Here is a 19,694-nt window from a genome sequence, read left to right as displayed (position 1 = left end):
CTCAGTTCAGTGTGATTTAATCATTACTGAGAGTTCAAACACTGAAGAGCAAATTCATCGATGCGTAGCTCTACCAATCCTGAACCATGTGAGGCAGTGGCGACAGCGGAGAGGGAAAAAATACTTCACCTGATGGGAGTGAAGAAAAAAAACCTTGAGAACCAGACTCAGTTGGGCACGACCATTTTAATTTCTCCGCTGGCCAAAAGTCTTGTGCAGAGCTTCAGTCGCGGTGGTGGCTACAGACTGCAGTGAGGACACACTCCATTTCAGGGCATTTATATTTTGCTGTTCTCTGACATGAATGCTTCTATATCCTCAATTTCATGTTGCTTTAGATGAAAGTACCTGCTAAATCACTAAATGTAAATGTAAATATGTATATTATTTATTGAAGTGTTAATATTTCAGTTACTGTAAAAATATTGGTAAATGTTTAAATGCTTTATCCAAGGGTAACCTAGAACTTGATCATATAGAAAAAACAAAACAAAAGAACTTCTAAACATACAGTAATTTACAGTTAACATATAAAAATAGTAGTTACTGTAGCAACACACTCATATCTTTCAAATTTTCCAAAATTACACCTCATTATTAATAATTCCTTACATTTATATTGCACTTTTCTGGACACTCAAAGCGTTTACACATTTTTTGGGGGCAATCTTCTCATTTACCACCAGTGTGCAGCATCCACCTGGATGACACAACGGCAGCCACATTTCACAAGAATGTACACCACACACCACCTAATTGGTGAAGAGGAAAGGAGAGAAAGTGATGAAGCCAATTATAATATGGGAACAGTTAGGAGGCCATGATGGACAGCGGGATTAAACCTCTACTCTTTATCGAAGACACCACATCTGAAAGACGGCATTCACTGAGCAGTATAGAGTCTTCTTCACTAAACTGGGGTGTTAGGACCCACACAGACTGCAGGTTGAGCACCCCCTGCTGGCCTCCCATCCAGGTATTGACCGGGTGCAGTCCTGCTTAGCTTCAGTGGGCGACCATGTGAGAGTTGCAGAGAGCTAGCTGCTGGCTAATAAGCATCACAGCTTTTAGTGTGTGTGTGATGATTTTTATTTCTACTATGGATGTTTTCATTACACAAGAGTCATTTGTTTTGCTTAAAAAGATGAAGGCCAGTAATAGACTTGTTCAAGGTGACACAGAGTCATTTGAGGTGATTTAACAGACCAAGCTGGTAAAGACTGATCATTTGAAACACGTGGATTGGGGATAAGAGACTCGCATATGATGTCACTTTTCTTCTGGAGAAGTAATTGCCAAGTGCACTTAAAATAGCATGGTTTGTCAAGTAAATCAATATATTTGCCACAAAGGCTTATCTGACACCACGAGTACAGCCAAGAAAATGCAGTAAGCGGTGTCAAAAATCTGGACTAAAGTGTAAAAGAAGAGTGGAAAGCTAATGAGGTTTTATCTGCTTTCACTTCTTTTTAGGTTGATTGTTCCCAGTGCGCAGTTCTCAGTCATAAACCTGCACTAGATAAAGGTGGTCTGGGATAATTTGCTGGACAGCACAATCTGACCCTTCTTCAAAAGCGTTGGGAAAGTGCAGTGGGTTCATTAGAGTCAGTTTGGAAAAACTAAACTCATTAAAAGTTTTTAAAGAATCCAATTTAAAATATTCGAGAACATAACAGAAATACAGAATCTATACCTCAGTGGCTTTCTTTCTTTATTTTTCTTTAAGTGCCCCTTTTATGCTATTTAAACAGTTCCTTATTTTGTCGACCACAATAACTTTATATATATATATCCTAGGTCAAAAAAACATCCTTAGATCATTTCTTAAATCAACAATACTATCTTTTTGAAGCATTTTTCTGCTGTCAGCATCACTGTTGTATTCCTCTTGTCTGGTTTTCTTCTTATCCTTTTAACCGTACACAATTTGTACAACTAAAAAGTTTGAACTCTAAAAGTTAGCTGTGGTGTCCCTCAAGGTTCTTTCGTTGATTCTCTATACTCTTCCTGATCCATCTTCTCCCAATTGGTAATTTCTGAATTTGGTTATGACTTTCATTGGTATTATAATGACACGCAGCTTTATATGTCTTTTAAACCTGACTCCATTCTTCCACATGGCTTTCTTACTTGTCTCCACAAAATTAAAACCTCTGACATTCTCTGTTCATTTTCTTAAACTTAATTTTCTTAAACTACCTATAGAGACTCTTGTCTTCAGTCTAGTCTAATCTAGCCTTTCCAGGTCCTGTAGTTTTTCTTTATCTATATTGATGGCTCCACTTTCTCCTTCTAATGTTAGGAACTTGGGGTCATCTTTGGCAGCACCATTTCAATTAAAGCACAAATCAATAGTATAACTTGATCTTGTTACTTTTCATTCATTCATTCATTCATTCATTCATTCATTCATTCATTCATTCATTCATTTTCCTTCGACTTCTCCTTTTATTCATCAGGGGTCGCCACATCAGAATGATGCACCAATTTATCCAGCATATGTTTTACACAGCAGATGCCTTTCCAGCCGCAACCCAGTACTGGGAAACGGCCATACACACTGATTCACACACAAACACTACAACCAATTTATTTAATTCACCATGTCTTTGGACTTTGGGGGAAACCGGAGCACCCGTTGGAAACCCACATGAACACAGGGAGAACATGCAAACTCCACACAGAAATGCCAGCTGACCCAGCCAGGGCTGGAACCAGCGACCTTCTTGATGTGAGGCGACCGCTAATTTCATTTGCCATGGGTAAGTTTGAGCTTCTGTACCTAAGTTCTGCTGAAATTAACAACCTGCTTGTTTCATCTGTCAAAGTTTATTTATAGAAAGTATATATTACAATATATAATATAATATAATTCCACTGCGGAATGAATCGGCAACTATTTCTGCATAGGTTTTACGCAGCGGACGCTCTGCCAGCTCCAACCCAATATGGGAAACACCCATACACTCTTGCATTCGCATACACACTCTTTCAGCAAAACTGCAAACTCCACACAGATATGCCAACTGGCCTAGTCGGGACTCAGACCAGCGACCTTCTTGCTGTGAGGCGACAGTGCTATCCACTGAGCCACTGTGCCACCCCTAATATAGTACAACATATTATAATAATTTAAACAAGTAATTATTATTAATTTAGTGAATTAAATAATTCCAAAATATATATTTTAATAATTGCATGTTCTTCCAAAAATAATTTTTTATATATAAAACTTTTCTAGTAATTTCTGATTTTTTTTATTATTATAGTTATATATTACAATATTATTATATTGTTATTTATTATATATTTTAGTTTAGTTTAGTCACAAATAGTCTGGTCTGGTTTCAAAGCTTGTTGTAAGTAGAAAAACTTTTGACATTTACGATTTTCATGTTTATCCAGGTCTAAAATCACACCGTCATTTTGAAGGCAACTAATTGAATAAAAAATATAATGGCAGTATTTTAGATTTTGTTATTATCTTAAATTAATGCTTGTTTTGAAGACTCGTAGACTCAATAATAATATAATAAATTTACACTCATTGGCAGCTGTCCAACTGCTCGTTAACGCAAATTTCTAATCAGCCAATTACATGTCAGCAACTCAATGCATTATCATGTAGACATGGTCAAGACAATCTGCTGCAAATCGAGCATCAGAATGGGGAAAAAGATGATTTAAGTGACTTTGAACATGGCGTGGTTGTTGATGGGGGTGGTGTAATGAAGTGGAGGATGTTTTCTTGGCACACTTTGGGCCAATTAGTACCAACTGAGCATTGTGTCAACACCACAGCCTACCTGAGTATTTTTGCTGACCATGTCCATCCCTTTATAACTACAGTGATGGCTACTTCCAGCAGAATAACATGCTATGCCCTAAAATGTTAATCATCTCAGCCTGATTTCTTGAACATGACAATTAGTTCACTGTACTCAAATGGCCTCCACAGTTATCAGGTTTCAATCCAATAGAGCACCTTTGGGATGTGGTGGAACAGGAGATTCGCATCATGGATGTGCATTTGACAAATCTGCAGCAACTGCATGATGCTATCATGTCAAAATCCCTGAGGAATTTTTCCAGTACCTTGTTGAATCTCTGCCATGAATCATTAAAGCAGTTCTGAAGGCAAAAGGGGGTCCAACCTAGTACTAGTAAGGTGTACCTAATAAAGTGGCCGGTGAGTATATACTACATTAAATTATATTAAAATCTAATTCATAGTTGTTCATAAATTGTAACAATAATTAGACGTTATAATTTATTGCTAATTCTGTACCATTTATTTATTAGACGTTATAATTCATTGCTAATTCTGTACCATTTATTTATTAGACGTTATAATTAATTGCTAATTCTGTACCATTTATTTATTCATTTATTTTTGTTTAAATGCATAGTTAACAGTTTTGGACTAATGACAGATGGCTAGGCACAAAATAATCAACACACTAAAAGGCAGACCATGTAGGTGGAGTATACATCATTTAAGCATACACATGTTTATAGATGACATATTGTGAGCAAGAGTGAAATTGGGATGAATATTGTGCATGGTTATGCTATGATTGACAGTTACATGCCTATAAGAGGCCTGTCATGGTGGCCTTTTAAAAAAGACACACAATCTTGAAAAGCCACATTTGCATATCAATGATGCTTGCAACCATCCGATCTACTTTCTTTGTCACCTTTTTAATAGTAGTCATCTCTTCCACCATGCGGCTTATGAGATATTATGTATAAAGATGAGCTACGGCAATTCCCTGCATGCTTCACACTTGGGACAGCAAAAATGCAGAATGGCTGATAGATGAGCATCAACAACATTCCTTCCTTCATTCAGAAACATTCAAAAAGAATATAATGAAACTGCACATGGGAGAGTTTGGGAATAATCTCATCTTACTTTTTTCACACGCAGTGTTTTATAAGGCTAGGAAATCTGTTGCTTTAAAAAAATATAAAAAATTAACAGAGCATTGGCTGCTGCTAGCTTTGCATATCAATACAACCACTAGGTTCTAATTTTGGTTTGCACTTTTGAATATCATTTTCTTTCAGATTTTATTCTGACTTTAATATCAGTGCTTATTAATGTACAGTTGAAGTCAGAATTATTAGCCCTCCTGAATTATTAGCCGCCCTGAATATTTTTTGCTAATTTCTGTTTAATGAAAAGCATTTTTTAACACATTTCTAAACATAATAGTTTTAATGACTCACTCCTGATAACTGATTTTTTTTTTATCTTTGCCATGATGACAGTACATTTCACTAGATATTTTTCAAGATTCTAGTATTCAGCTTAAAGTGCAGCTTAAAGGCTTAACTGTAGCTTAACTTAAGAATAATAACATTCACCTTAAATTATTAAAAAAAATAATAAAATTAGTTTTTTTTTCTAGCCGAAATAAAACAAATAAGACTTTCTCTAGAAAAAAAAAATATTATAGGAATTACTGTGAAAATTTTTTGCTCTGTTAAGCCTCATTTGGGAAATAATAATTTTTTAATAAAAAAAATAATAAATCAAAGGAGGGCTAATAATTTTGACTTCAATTGTATGAAACTATACTGATCATATGGATATATTACAATGATGTCATTACAAAGCTGAATTTAATTGGTAAATGTAAAAACGAAATAAATATATGTTCAGCAGCATGAACCAAGCCACACCTTGAACTAGACTTTATTATAGGGATGAAAAGGATGGTAAGGGAACAGTGGGCTGAAGGGGAATGCAAGAGGATAAACAGTGAACATGTAGGTTGATCAGGCATCCTACGATGATGCCCAGAGACTTAAGGTGGGGATACTGTCTCTGTAATATTTTGGTGGAGTAATTGGACCCCCCAATTCAACCTAGAAGGGAAGAAAGGTTATAAGGATTGTTATTGGGAAGGAAGGAAATAGAGGGAGGGTGGGCTCGAAAGAACGAGAAGAACAGTTCTAGAGGGCTGGTCTGCCTTAAATAAGTTTTTAGGGAGTAGGTGATTGGTTAAGGAACCAAAGCGAGGCATGGTCCCACTGCCAAATCTTTGTTAAATAGTTAACTCCATATAATTAAAAAATATTGCTATTTAAAATGAAAGTTTTTTTTTATTAGTATTAATTTTAATTGTGAATTATCATTATTCCAGTCTTTAGTGTAGCATAATTATTCAGAAATTATTCTAATATGATGATCTGTGGCTCAGGATACATTTATATTTGTTATCAGCATTGCAAGCTGTTGGGCTGCTTCATAAAATTTGCAACAGCAATACAGTACCATTAAAAAATACAATGAAATTTGTATTATATTTTATTCATCGAGGGTACATTGATTTCCAAGATACAGTCAGACAGTTATAATGTAAAAAGGTTTTGTGAACAAAGGAAGCTCACGTGAACATTAAGAGAACTTGCGAACTCCACACAGAAATGCCAACTGACCCAGCCAGAGCTCGAACCAGCGATTTTCTTGCTGTGAGGCGATCGTTCTACCCACTGCGCCACCGTGACGCCCGGTTTTGTTTAAATTAAATGTTATTTGGACTCTTATTAAAAAAATACTCAAATTTATCAGTGACAAAGCTGCAAAGGAATGTTTTTATTAGCATTGACAACAATATGAGTCATTATGTTTGAGTTTAAATAATATCATGATAGAACAGCACATCAGCATATTACAATGATTGATTAAGGTTAATGTGACTGTAGACTGGAGTAAATCAGAAAATTCAGAGGAACATATGACATTTTATGCTACATTTAATAAGAAACATTATAAATTGTAATAATATTTCACTGGTAGTATGATGGCTCAGTGGTTAGCACTGTCAAAAAGATTGAAAAGGTCATTGCTTCGAGTCCCGGCTGGGCAAGGAGACATTTCTGTGTGGAGATTGCATGTTCTCCACATGTTTTTTTATATTTCCTTTGGGTGCTCTGCTTTCCCCCAAAGTCCAAAGACTTTGGTTTTAATTTAATAAACCAAATTGGCCATAGTGTATGAGGGTGTTTCCCAGTACTGGGTTGTAGCTTAAAGGGCATCCGCTGTGTAAAAAAGGTGCTGGAATAGTTGACGGTTTATTCCGCTGTGGTAACTTCTGAGTTAGAGACTAAGCAAAAGGAAAATGAATGAATGAATGAATGTTATTTCACTGTTTTACTGTTTGTATTTTAGATTATAATGGAGAGTAGTCTTGGAGAGCCGAATAGACTTCTTTTAGAAACAAAGAATGTCATACTTCAACTTTTAACTTGTTGTGTTGTAAAGAGCTTAGTGGACCGTGAGTATCTGGTATAGTTGACACCTTATGCACAGTTATAACAGTGGCACAGATATAAACAGTAGACACAGGCATGTCTGGGTGGGGTATTTTTGTGCTTCTCTCTCCCTCAGGACCTGAACCCCATCCCAACTCACAAAACACTGTCAAATGTTTCTCTAATTAGCAGAAAGACATTCCACACACACCTCCGGCACATTTACAACCCCCGTTCCTATTTTTGGCACATCTGAGGGAAAAATAAGTTCAGAAAATGCCTTTGATTTGTTTTTTTCACAATAAGAACATCATTCATTATATAAGACACATAATGATGCTGCACAGAAAAACAATATAATTTACACTACCGGTCAGTTTTTTTTTCCATGTTTTTTTAAAGAAAGTTATTCTGTTTATGAAGTATTAAATGTAAAATAAAATGTTAAATTGTTAAATATTTATTAAAATGATAAATTACTGCTTACTTAATATATGTAGTTTCAATAGAAATTATTATTCTAATCATTATTGATTTTATTACTATTACCATTAATAATTAATACTAAAAAAAATAATAATAATGGCTGCACGGTGACGCAGTGAGTAGCACGTTCGCCTCACAGCAAGAAAATCGCTGGTTCGAGCTCTGGCTGGGTCAGTTGGCGTCTTTGTGTGAAGTTTGCATGTTCTCCCCGTGTTGGCGTGGGTTCGTCTGGGTGATCCGGTTTCCACCACAAGTCCAAAGACTTGTGGTATAGGTGAGTTGGGTAGGCTAAATTGTCTACAGTTTACAGTAAGTGTGTGAATGGGTGTGTGTGGATGTTTCCCAGTGATGGGTTGCAGCTGAAAGGGCATCCGCTGCGTAAAACGTGTGCTGGATAAGATGGCGGTTCACTCCGCTGTGGCGACCCCGGATTATTGAAAGGACTAAGCCAAAAAGAAAATAAATGAATGAATAATAATAATTAATATTAGAGTGATTTCTCACTAAAGACTGGAGTAATGAAGCTGAAAAATCATGTTTAAAATCACTGGAGTAAATGAATAAATTAAATTATAAACTACTTTTGAATGTTTATTTTATATTGCAATAACATTTCACAGTTTTACAATTTGTACTGTATTTTTGATTAAATTAATGCAGCCTTGGTGAGCAAGATTAGCTTATTTTAAAACATTTCAAAATCCTACTGACCACAAACTTTTGGTCACTGAGATGGTATTTTTAGAAGCCATTAATGTTTATCATTAAGATAAATATTAAAGCTAATATTCATATTGTTTAGTAGGTAATCATATGTGCCTAAGATGTACATTTAAAAAAGGGACCTCCTCAATTACTGATTTTTTTTTCAATCTTATTGAGTGTGTATAATCAAGTGTTTAGTATCTGCAGAATACAGAACATCTAAACCTGTTACTTAATCAGTGACTACTAAATAAAAAATTAAAACAAAATGCAAAAGTTAAAAATAAGAATTTTATTAGAACAACCAGCTTTATTTATTTGTTTATTTATTTGCTTAAGTAAAATATCTGATTTTAAGGATTTAAAATTATTTTAACATTATAAAGCTAATCTATTTGTTCAAAATCTCAGACAGTTCTTATGAAGCCAGATCAGTCTCAAAAACAATAAATTTATAAACTAAAATTCATACATGCACAACACAATTCAAATTTACATAATCCAATTTTTAAATACACAGCTTGTGAATTCACAATTAAAAAGCATTAATTTTCCAGCAAATGAAATTAATTTGTGTATTTTTGAATCGTGTTTTGAATTTACAAATTGTATTTTATTTTGTAAATGTATTATTTTTGAGACTGATCTGGCTCCATGGTTCTGAGTAAGTTATTTTTTTTTTCCAATAAAATAACAATAATAATTTGTAGTTTTATTAACAATTGAAATATTTGTAAGAAAAAAAAACAGTAAACAAAGAAAAAATCACAGTAAGTCAGCACTGAAATTTTAATAACATAATTTAATAAAGAAATATAAACAAAATTTTAAAAATAAATAATACCTATTTAATAAATTGTGTACTTAAATGTAATACATTAAATATTTTGTATGTTACGTTTTATTTATTTTTTTTAATTTAATTTAATTCTAAGTGGATCAAACTCTTTCATCAAAGTAAAACTTTCGAATTATACCCATTGTTGTGATTAACAATTTTAAAAATCTCTTGTAATCTACTTCAAATATTGACTATACTGTACATACAAGCTCTAGCAACTGTCAGTATTGAAATACACAACTATTATTATCTGACTTTCGGAGCAACACTTGACAGTGGAAATTCATGCCACTGTGCAACTGCTGCCGGGCTGACCCTACAGCCGTGTGTGAAATGTGACGCTGGTTTTACCCAGTGTGTGAGTTATGGAGCAGGCAGTTTGGGCAGTGTGGGGCAGAATAGGTAATGTGTGGGTGTAGAGGAGGGTTAACACAGCAGGGTGAGACAGGAGAGAGAGGGAGACAGGAGCCTTCTTTAGACAGGAGCTCTGGCCGCCGCAGCTGTCTCTACCATTCCTGGCCTGTCGACAGTCCACACATTGGAGAATTAAGAGGGACTGAAGGCTGCCCCACTTTTTCTTCACTCGCTCACTTAGTTTGCTTTACTCTTCTCCTATCGGACACTTCTGCAGTACTATTACTTTTTGACAGCTCTTGGGCCAGAGGCGCCCAATATGGCGGACCAGTACAACACTAACGAGGAGAAGATCCTGAGGGACAGTCACACCAAAGAGATCGACTTGATCAACAGGGACCCCAAGCAAATCAACGAAGATGTCGTGAAGGTATGGCATTAGTAACACTTTATTTTGGCATGGCTTCTTTTGGTTATTACAGTCACCTCTATTTTTAGTGTCATAACTTATTAGTGTCATTACTTATAAGTAAAACCATGTTTTGTACAGTATTCCTGTCTAAAATTGCTGAGAGAAAGTAGTTGATGATCGTAGTAGATACAGTAGTAGTATAACAGTTTTTCTGTTAGGTGAAAATGGCCTAATCAGTTGTAGCCAATCGTGTTACAGTATATTTTGACGAACAAGATTACAATCCAATCACATTTTTATATCGATTAACTTGTAGTTGGGGAAGGCGGGGTCATCGGTTGTTAGTAGAGAGAGTAAGGAAATGAAGTTGGACACTACAGTGATATAAAATTAGAATAAGAACATCAATGAATTTTAGATGGTATGTTAAAAGAAATGATACAACTTACTGAAATGTATGCGTCTCATGTTATTTCTTAATCTGTTTCATACCTGAAAAGGCATCAATAAAACAGCTTGTAAATTTCAAGTCGCATAACATGTTATATTTAGTACCTCAGGAACACCATTACGAATCCAAAACTTGTTAGTTAGACAAATTATCGCTAATCAAGATATGAGAACATTGATGAATATAAGCACTTCATCATGTTTTTTACGGTGTTTATTTTATATTTTAAAGTATAACCATCCTACAACTAGAAGTAGCCTATAAGTAAGTCAATGAGCAGTAGTTACAGTATTTGTACACCATCTTCTTAATATCACAATCATATCATATTTTAAAACAATTTTTACTTTGAAGGTCAGCAAACAGACATTAAACTGACTGTAAGTAACTTACACTCTCAGAAATAAAAGAACACTAGCTGTCACTGGGGTGGTACCTTTTCAAAAGGTGCACATTTGTACTTGAAGGATCCATATTGTTACCTCAGAAGGATATATTAGTACCTACAAATTTTATGAGAACATTTTTTGTACGTTTCAGGTATTAATATGTACCCTGGGGGTATTAATATGGACTGCTGAGGTACCAGTTTGTACCTTTTGAAAAGGTACTACCGCAGGGACAGCTATAGTACCTTTATTTGTGAGAATGTACAAATGTCAAGTATACAAGCCAAAAACCTTAACCTAAAAGTCTACTAATACTTTAATCCCCTACACACTTCTATCATGGTTTTATTATTGTAAAAGTGTATGAACCATGTTTTTTTTTTCTGAGTACATCATGTTTGTTTTGTAATTACAAAGTGAAACCATACTGCAAGTACTGGAATTAAACTAGTGTATTAAAACCATGTGATTACCATAGTTTAAATAAACTAACTTGGTTTTTTAAGTTTAAGTAAAAGCATAGTTATTTTTTATAAGCAACAAAAGTTAGTTGACATATATTTGCAAGGTAAAGTATTTACAATTTGCTTTTCTTTCATGTGGTGGCTGATTTGTATTTAAATGCCATCTAAGCAAACATTTTCAGAAAGCTTCCACAGAAAAAATCATAACAACATTACATTTTTTAATATATATATAGTTGAAGTCAGAATTATTAGCCCCCATTTATTTATTTATTATATATAAATAAATAAAATTTCATAGTATGTCTCATAATATTTTTTTCTTCTGGAAAAAAGTATTTTTTGTTTTATTTCGGCTAGTATAAATGCAGTTTTTATTTTATTTTATTTTTTACATTTTAAGGTCAAAATTATTAGCCCCTATAAGTTTTTTTTTTTCGATAGAGAACAAACCATCATTGTAAAATACTTGCCTAATGACCCTAACCTGCCTAGTTATCTGATTAACCTTAAGCCTTTAAATGTCACTTTAAGCTGTATAGAAGTGTCTTGAAAAATATCTAGTAAAATATTATGTATGGTCATCATGGCAAAGGTAAAATAAATCAGTTATTAGAAATGAGTTATTAAAACTATGTTTAGAAATGTGTTGAAAAAAAATCTTTTTGGGGGAAAAATTTAACAGGAGTGCTAATAATTCAGGGGGTTATAAATTCTGACTTCAACTGTATATATCCGTAATTAAGCCCATTAGGCATATGTTACTTGTCAAAAATATGTAATGTACACATAACTATAAATAGATTTGGAGAAACTGATAAAGCATGCAAACTATCCAGTAACTTCCTAAATGGCGAAGTTGATAGGAGTGCACTGGTGATCTGGAGCATGGAGACCGAGTTGCTTGCGTGTGAGAAGCACAACACTTTATGCTGTAGAGCCAAAAATAGCAGTGAACCTCCTTCATCTGTCAGGACAGGCCATATTATCAGTATTTATAGAAGGAGCTCAAAGGGTGTGTCAGACATTCAAATCTATTACTTCTTCCCATGACTTTTAATAATTCACGAGATTAGTAGAAGAAAATGTTCAGTTTATACTGACCACTGTGCTATGTATAATACAAATCATCAATTGGTATTTTTTTGCTGTTGACTGTGAGTCGATGATCAATGTTGTGGTTAGAAACACTTGTTGCTATGATGAGATTATGTTTATAGAACAATTAAAGCTCCATTTGTAAGTACATATCAGGCCTACAGGGGATTATGTGGGAGGAATAGTTTTTAAACAACATAAAAGCTTAGTACTTGTCACTGTTTTATGTATTAGGTTTTGATTTTGAAAGAAATGTTTATGCTCATTAAGGCTGGATTTGTTTAATAAAAATTCTAAAAGTATGGTGATTTTTTTATCACTTGAACTTATTAACTATCTTAATGTGTTTTTAAATATAATAAATTTTTTTGATTGCAAAGTTTTTAACACCAATACTTCAGTCTTTGCTTTCACTTTATCCTTTAGAAGTCATGCTAATGCCGTTTTGCTGCTATCAATATTGCAAAATGTGCCATGTTTTTAAAAATGATTATACATTTTCTTTCAGAAAGTTAAAAGAACTGATTTTTTTTAAAGACTTTTTGTAACAATGTCAATTTACAATGTTACATTGTCTTTAATGTCACTGTTCTTCTGTTTTTATTCCGTATGCTAAATGTGTGATTATCATTCATTTTTGCCACAATTTGCAAATAACACTGACTAAATTATTTAATCACTTTAAATTATTATTAAGTTTATATACCAAAATATTGCCAGGTTAATATAATATATATTTTCAAATTATTAATATTATTAATAATTATTAATAATATGCAATTTTTTAAAAAGAATAAAAAAAAGTCTCTAAATTCCTAAAATTCTACTTAAGTTATAATTTTAATCTCTATATAAGATTATTACGATTATTTCTTAATCTTTGTCACTATCATTCACATGTTTTGAACCAAAAAGTTTAATGATAGTTTTTCAAATTTAGTATGATCACTTGGAATTTAACCAACTAAACATCAAAGCAGACCTTTACATGGAGTTAATATGTGTTCAGATGCAAACTCCAAAATAAGACACCTGGCCTTTGCCCCATTTGTAGAAGACTGATATTTGTTTCAGTATATTTTAAATAGAGGCTACATAAAGACTTGAAATAACTAACTGAAATAGTTGGTCTTAATACTCTGGAGTTGTTATGAGATTGAAGCTAAAATAAACAAGGTGTCAGACTGCCTCTACTGATGGGGGATTTTGATATCCAATGTCGCTGTTTAGAGAATTAATCATCATCCATTTTAGGAGCTCAACTAGAAAAGAGCCCATCACTGCCAGATTGCTGACATTGACTTCTGCACAAAATGACAAATAGGTTTTGGCAACACTTCTCTGGTTTTTAAGTCTTTATTTTTGATCTTATTGGTATAATGACAATTACAGAGGAAATTATTAATTATTAATAGTTTTCATTATTCGTAGCTTAAAGGGCATAACAAAAACAAATAAAAGCGAATACATATTAAATGAATTTAAATAAAATAAAATTTGTATTATATTATATATAATTAAAATAAGAGTGGTTAATTAATGACTTAAAAGAAAGAAAGAAACAGACGACAGATATTATACACTGCCATTTGCTTGCACTTGTTTACAGAATAGCAATAAATAAATGTAAATCAAATACTACTACTAATGTTAAATTTGTTTAAGAAAATTGTAAACTTAAAAAAAAAAACACAAAGAAATATCTGGAAACACTTTATTTTAATGGTCCATTTGAGTATTAGGTGGCTGCTTCATATCTGTTTCTACTGCTCTTCTAGCAGACATTTAATTGATTATAAGAAACTTTGCAAGTAAATGTCAACTTACACTAACCCTAACCCCAGCCTAACAGTCTTCTTATAATCTACTGAGAATTAGTTGCAATGTAACTTAAATTCAACAAACGCACCATTAAAATAAAGTGTGATCAAATATGTAACAAAAATAAGAAAGATAAATATTGCTAGTTGCATGTTATTAAACTGGTATACAGACTTGCATTGGAATATAGAACAACATCATTAATAATAATAAATGACAAAATTATGGTGAATTAATAAGTTAAAAGAATGGAAAACAAACTTCTTAAAGGAGTAGTTTATTTGAAAATGAAAGTTTATAGCCGATTTACTCACACTTAAGCCATTATAGATTATTACTGTTTTCTTTTTCTTCAAGAACATTAAAGAAGATTAATCCATGCTCCTTGGTGATTCTTATCATGGCAGTCAGTGGTTATCGGTTTTTGACATTAAAAATTACACAAGCCAGATCCCAATGGTCCTGGTGATCCACTGCGGTCTTAGAAAGTTAACATTTGGTCTGTGCAAGAAATTGAACATTATTTACACTATTATTGGCTTACATCTATAAGCAAATACTTCTAAGCAAACACACAAGTTTAGTGAGCGTGAGCTTCCGGTCGCTTGATGACATGTGCTTCACACAAGTGAGTGGGCTCAACAAACCACTTGTAGAAACACTTTTCTCTCTCTCTCAAAACAAAAACTCCTTCATCTACTGTAGCACTTTATTCCTCTGAGCACTGACAGGATGTATAATTAGAACTTCTTGTGTGTATTGCCTCTTCTTGTTGAATTGCTGAATGCCTCCTCAATTGTAAGTCGCTTTGGACAAAACCATCAACTAAATGTTGTATGCATTGAGCACGTACTCAGACGAGACTTTTTGGTCAAAATTATTTGTCATTGATTGTAAGCCTGGCTCACTACACTTGAATTAAAGCTAACAATTTTCTAAATAATGTTTGGTTTCTTGCACAGACTGACTTTCTTCATTATAATAATAATAATAACTCATTACATTTATACAGCGCTTTTGTGGACACTCAAAGCACATTTTGGGGGAGAATCTCTTTATCCATCACAAGTGTGCAGCATCCACCTAGATGACGCAACTGCAGCCATATTGCACCAAACAACATACCAGCTGATTGGTGGAGAGAAGAGTGATAAAGCCAATTATGATATGGTGATAATTAGGAGGCCATAATGGGCAGAGGCAAATTTGACCTGGATGCCGGGGTTAAACCCCTACACTTTTATGAAGGACATCCTGGGATTTTTAATGACCACAGAGAGTCAGGACCTCAGTTTAATGTCTCATCCAAAAAGATGTTGCATACTGAGAAGTTTAGAGTGCAATCAATATACTGCGGTGTTAGGACCCACATAGAATGCAGGTTGAGTGCCCTCTGCTGGTCTCATTAAGACCACTTAACCACAGTAACCAAGCTTTCCAATGTGGTCCTCCATCCAGGTACTGACCAACAGCAGCCCTGCTTGGCTTCAGTGGGCAACCATGTGAGGGCTAACTCACATTAGATGCCTGAACTGTGCTGAGGCGCGACTGTCCTCCCCCTCCCCTTTTCCCATCGGCCTGCCCTCACATTGTATTTTTACCTACAAAACCTGGGCACGCTTATATCATCAATGATGCGACTGATCAGTTTAACAGTAAGAGAAGCGCTCTCCTTCAGCACAGCGGAGATTGTTCTAGTTATATTGTTTTTTTTTTATTATTTTTAACCATTTGGGATGCAGTGACATGCAATCAAACATTTTGCTCATCAGATACACCAGTTTTGACGCTCATAAATTATTATAAAAGTCATTGTGCTGCAGTTATTTGGAGGTTTGCTAAAGGTGCAGCTGATGTGCAGTGAGTGGTTTGCATCTTTATTAAACTGCGACCATTCCCCTTCATTGAAGTGAAGTTTAGTTTTAAACTAATTTCGAGAGGAGCATGTGCTCATGATTTACCCAGCTGGTCCACATTAACTAATTATGATCCTCCAATCAAAGGATCCCAAACCACTATATATCCTCATTTCCTTTCTACAACTATCTTCGTCTGGAAGAAACCCCCCCCTCCTCCCCTTCTTCCTCCTTTATCCAGAATGGGCGGCACGGTGGCCCAGTGACTAGCACTGTTGCCTCACAGCAAGAATACCAATGGTGTTGGGTCCTCGCTGAGCCAACTGGTATTTCTGTGTGGAGTTTGCATGTTCTCCCCGTGTCCGCATGGGTTTCCCCCGGGTTCCCCGGTTTCCTCCCACCATCCAAATGTGCTCTGTATTATAGATAAAACAAGCCTAAACCTTTTTTATTATGTCTTACTCTCAGGAAGTTCGCCTTGGCCTCAGCAGCGGGGGAGTTTGAGATAGACCTGAGCTCAATCTCCACTCGCCCTGCAAAAGGGGGGGAGCCCTGGGCTCGAGGATCAGGGACAGCATGCCAAACAAGCTATGTATAAATCATGAGCTAAGTGTGAACTCTTGAAAAGTAAGAATGATTGATAAATCCATATGAAATAGCTCCTTAAAAGTGACGTCGAGTCTTCAGTTTCGGGCTCACACTACAAGTATACCGCAACAAAGCCCAAGTGAACCATGCTCTGGCACACCTCTTCCAACTGAGCTGCGCCTAAGCCTGAGCCTGAGCCTGAGCCTGATTCTGAGCACTCACACTTCTCAAAAGAACCAGGAAATGTGCCTGGGCATGGTTTGGATAGCATAGTGTGAGTGCACCCTGAGACTTAGCTTCTGGCATAAGAACTCAGTGTTTCATCAGGAACCACAGGGATTTATTTGGCGTTAGTTGTATGCGCTTATTTTTAAGCTCAAAAACCTGTAACCATTGACTTACATTATACAGATCATCAAGGAACCCAGATTCAGCTAAAATGTTCTACTAAAGAAAAAAGGGTAACACTTATAGTTTATTATTGAATAGTTTATCAGAAAAACACCAACTATTCTTAAATAACTGGTTTGTAAATAATGCAATTATTAATTTAATGAAAAATTAATCATTAACAAAGTAAAAACACAATCATTATTAACACATTATACATGTGTTTATAAGTCAAGTATACAGCATTTGTACATGTTTTTATGAACTGTTTACTAATGTCTGTTAATGGACAGTTAATGTTAAACAAATAATGAAGTAACTAATGCTTAATAAATATTTCATTGCCTAGTGTATTTTTATGAAGTACCAAAAAAAGTAATCTTCAGTCAGGGTAAATTAATGATCATTTTTTGGATAAACTATCCCTTTAAAAGTCTGTAATGTAGTTTGCTCTTATAAAATTGTACTAACCAGAATCGTTGCATCTTTTTTTTTTCATTCTCCCAATAACGCAAGGTGGATTTCGAGGATGTGATCGCCGAGCCTGATGGCACCCACAGTATGGACGGCGTGTGGAAGGCCAGTTACACCACCTTCACCGTCTCCAAGTACTGGTGCTACCGTGTGCTGTCGGCTGTCTTTGGCATCCCGGTGGCGCTGCTGTGGGGCTTCTGCTTCGCCTGCATCTCCTTCTGTCACATATGGGCCGTGATGCCTTGCATTAAAAGCTATCTGATCGAGACGCAATGCCTGAGCCGCATCTACTCTCTCTGCATCCACACCTTCTGTGACCCCTTGTTTGAAGCTCTAGGGAAGATCTTCAGCAGTGTTCGGGTGGCCTTACGCAAAGAGGTTTAGATCGCTTCGACAAATCAAGGTTTACATGTTCGGTCCTTTTGTTTTACAGTTATTTGTTTTGGGTTAGTGGGTTTCGAGGTGCCCAAAAATGAAAAGAAATATTTTCTGTATGTGTATGTGAGGCTTTGGGAGCAATTTAGGATTAAGTCAAGTGCTTGTTCAGAGAGAACAATGAAAAAGACCTTTCTGGAAGACGACGGAGAGTGAAGCTGATGTGATATCATCTCTCTCGATGTGTGACAGGTTTAAAATGGGGGTTCTGTTGAGTGTGGTATTTTTATCATGATCAATGTCAGATGTATTCTGAGCAATTGCTAATTAAACTTTTCAATTTAAACAACAATGCTTTGAATTAGTGTATTTTATTATCAAATATGTGCTAAGATAGTCAAAAATGACATTCAAACTACTTATTTAAAATAAGTTGATGCAAAACAATTCTTATTTTTTTCATGGGGGGACAACTTCATTGTTTTATGTTCAATCAACTTACATTTGTAAAACTGATTAAGCTAGCTTAATCGATTTGTGTCTGGACAACATATAGGAATTGTGTGGAACCCAGCATTTTTGCTGGGTTCCACACAATCGATTTGTGTTAAGGCAACATGGAAAAAAATAAGTTAACTTATTAGTTTTTACTAATTTAAAAAGTTTGAACCTAAAACAATCAAGTTGTCCCCAAAAAACCCACAAGAGTTGTGTTGTTTCAGCATATTTTAATAGTTTGAACAAACAACAAACATCATTTTTTTGAGTGTGGGCATAAATATTCATAGTGATATCACATTTAAAATAATGTTTTAGTTTCAATGATATTGGCTTTGATTTTGTATCAAAAACTGCAGACATGAATTTATTAAATATTTTCAGTTCATCTGAAACTTTCAAATAAATTGATTAAACTAATCTAAGTACTATATATATTTATACTTACAACTGCATTTATTACATTACAAATACAGTAACAGTATTTTATAACATTTTAATTTAAAATAAATATTTTATACCTGTATTTATCGGAAAATATAATTGTAACTACAGTAAAAAAATGACTTTTTGTGCTTTTTTAAACTACATATTTAAAATGGGTTGAAACAACACAATCTTTTGGCAGACAACTTAATTGTTTTACGTTAAATCCACTTTTTTGTGAAAATGTTTAAGTTAACTTAATTGATTTGAGGTGGAGCAACATGAAGCAATTGTGTATGAAACCCTGCATTTTCTACAGAGTATGTAGGCATATGTGTAAATATTCATAGTGATAAATAATCATCATGAAATAATGTTTTAGTGATATTTTAGGGTCCTGAGAAATTCTGTACCCATAGATGGGTGTGATTTTGTATCATAAACTGCTGTCATGAATTCATAAAGTCTTTTGTGTCTTTCTGAAACGTCCAAATGATTCAGTTAAACTAGTCTAAATAACTATAAATTTATATTTACAACTGCATTTATTACATTAAATATACAGTAATTTTATTTTACAACATTCAATTTAAAATATTTTATACATGCATGTATTGTAAAATATAATTGTAACTACACTCAAAAATGACTTTTCTGCTTTTTCAAGCTACATATTTAAAATGAGTTAAAACAACACAATTCATCAGGATTTTTGGGCGGTCAACTTAATTTTTATGTTTAATCCACTTTTATTTGTAAAAATGAATAAGTTAACTTAATTGATTTGAGTTGGAGCAACA

At 34.3% G+C, this 19,694-nt stretch overlaps 1 protein-coding gene across 1 annotated transcript; it reads left to right on the top strand.

The window, feature by feature from the left end:
• The first annotated feature begins 9,726 nt into the window (after positions 1–9,726).
• Positions 9,727–18,320, top strand: cav3 (caveolin 3). The gene is given in 2 exon segments (NM_205738.1): positions 9,727–10,082; positions 17,638–18,320. Coding segments are annotated over 2 exon segments (453 nt in total). The 5' UTR covers positions 9,727–9,971; the 3' UTR covers positions 17,980–18,320.
• The last annotated feature ends 1,374 nt before the right edge of the window (positions 18,321–19,694 follow it).

The sequence above is a fragment of the Danio rerio genome, chromosome 6, assembly GCF_052040795.2.
Source record: "Danio rerio strain M-AB ecotype USA chromosome 6, GRCz13ab, whole genome shotgun sequence".
NCBI lineage: Eukaryota > Metazoa > Chordata > Actinopteri > Cypriniformes > Danionidae > Danio > Danio rerio.
This window is presented reverse-complemented; position numbering and strand designations above follow the sequence as displayed.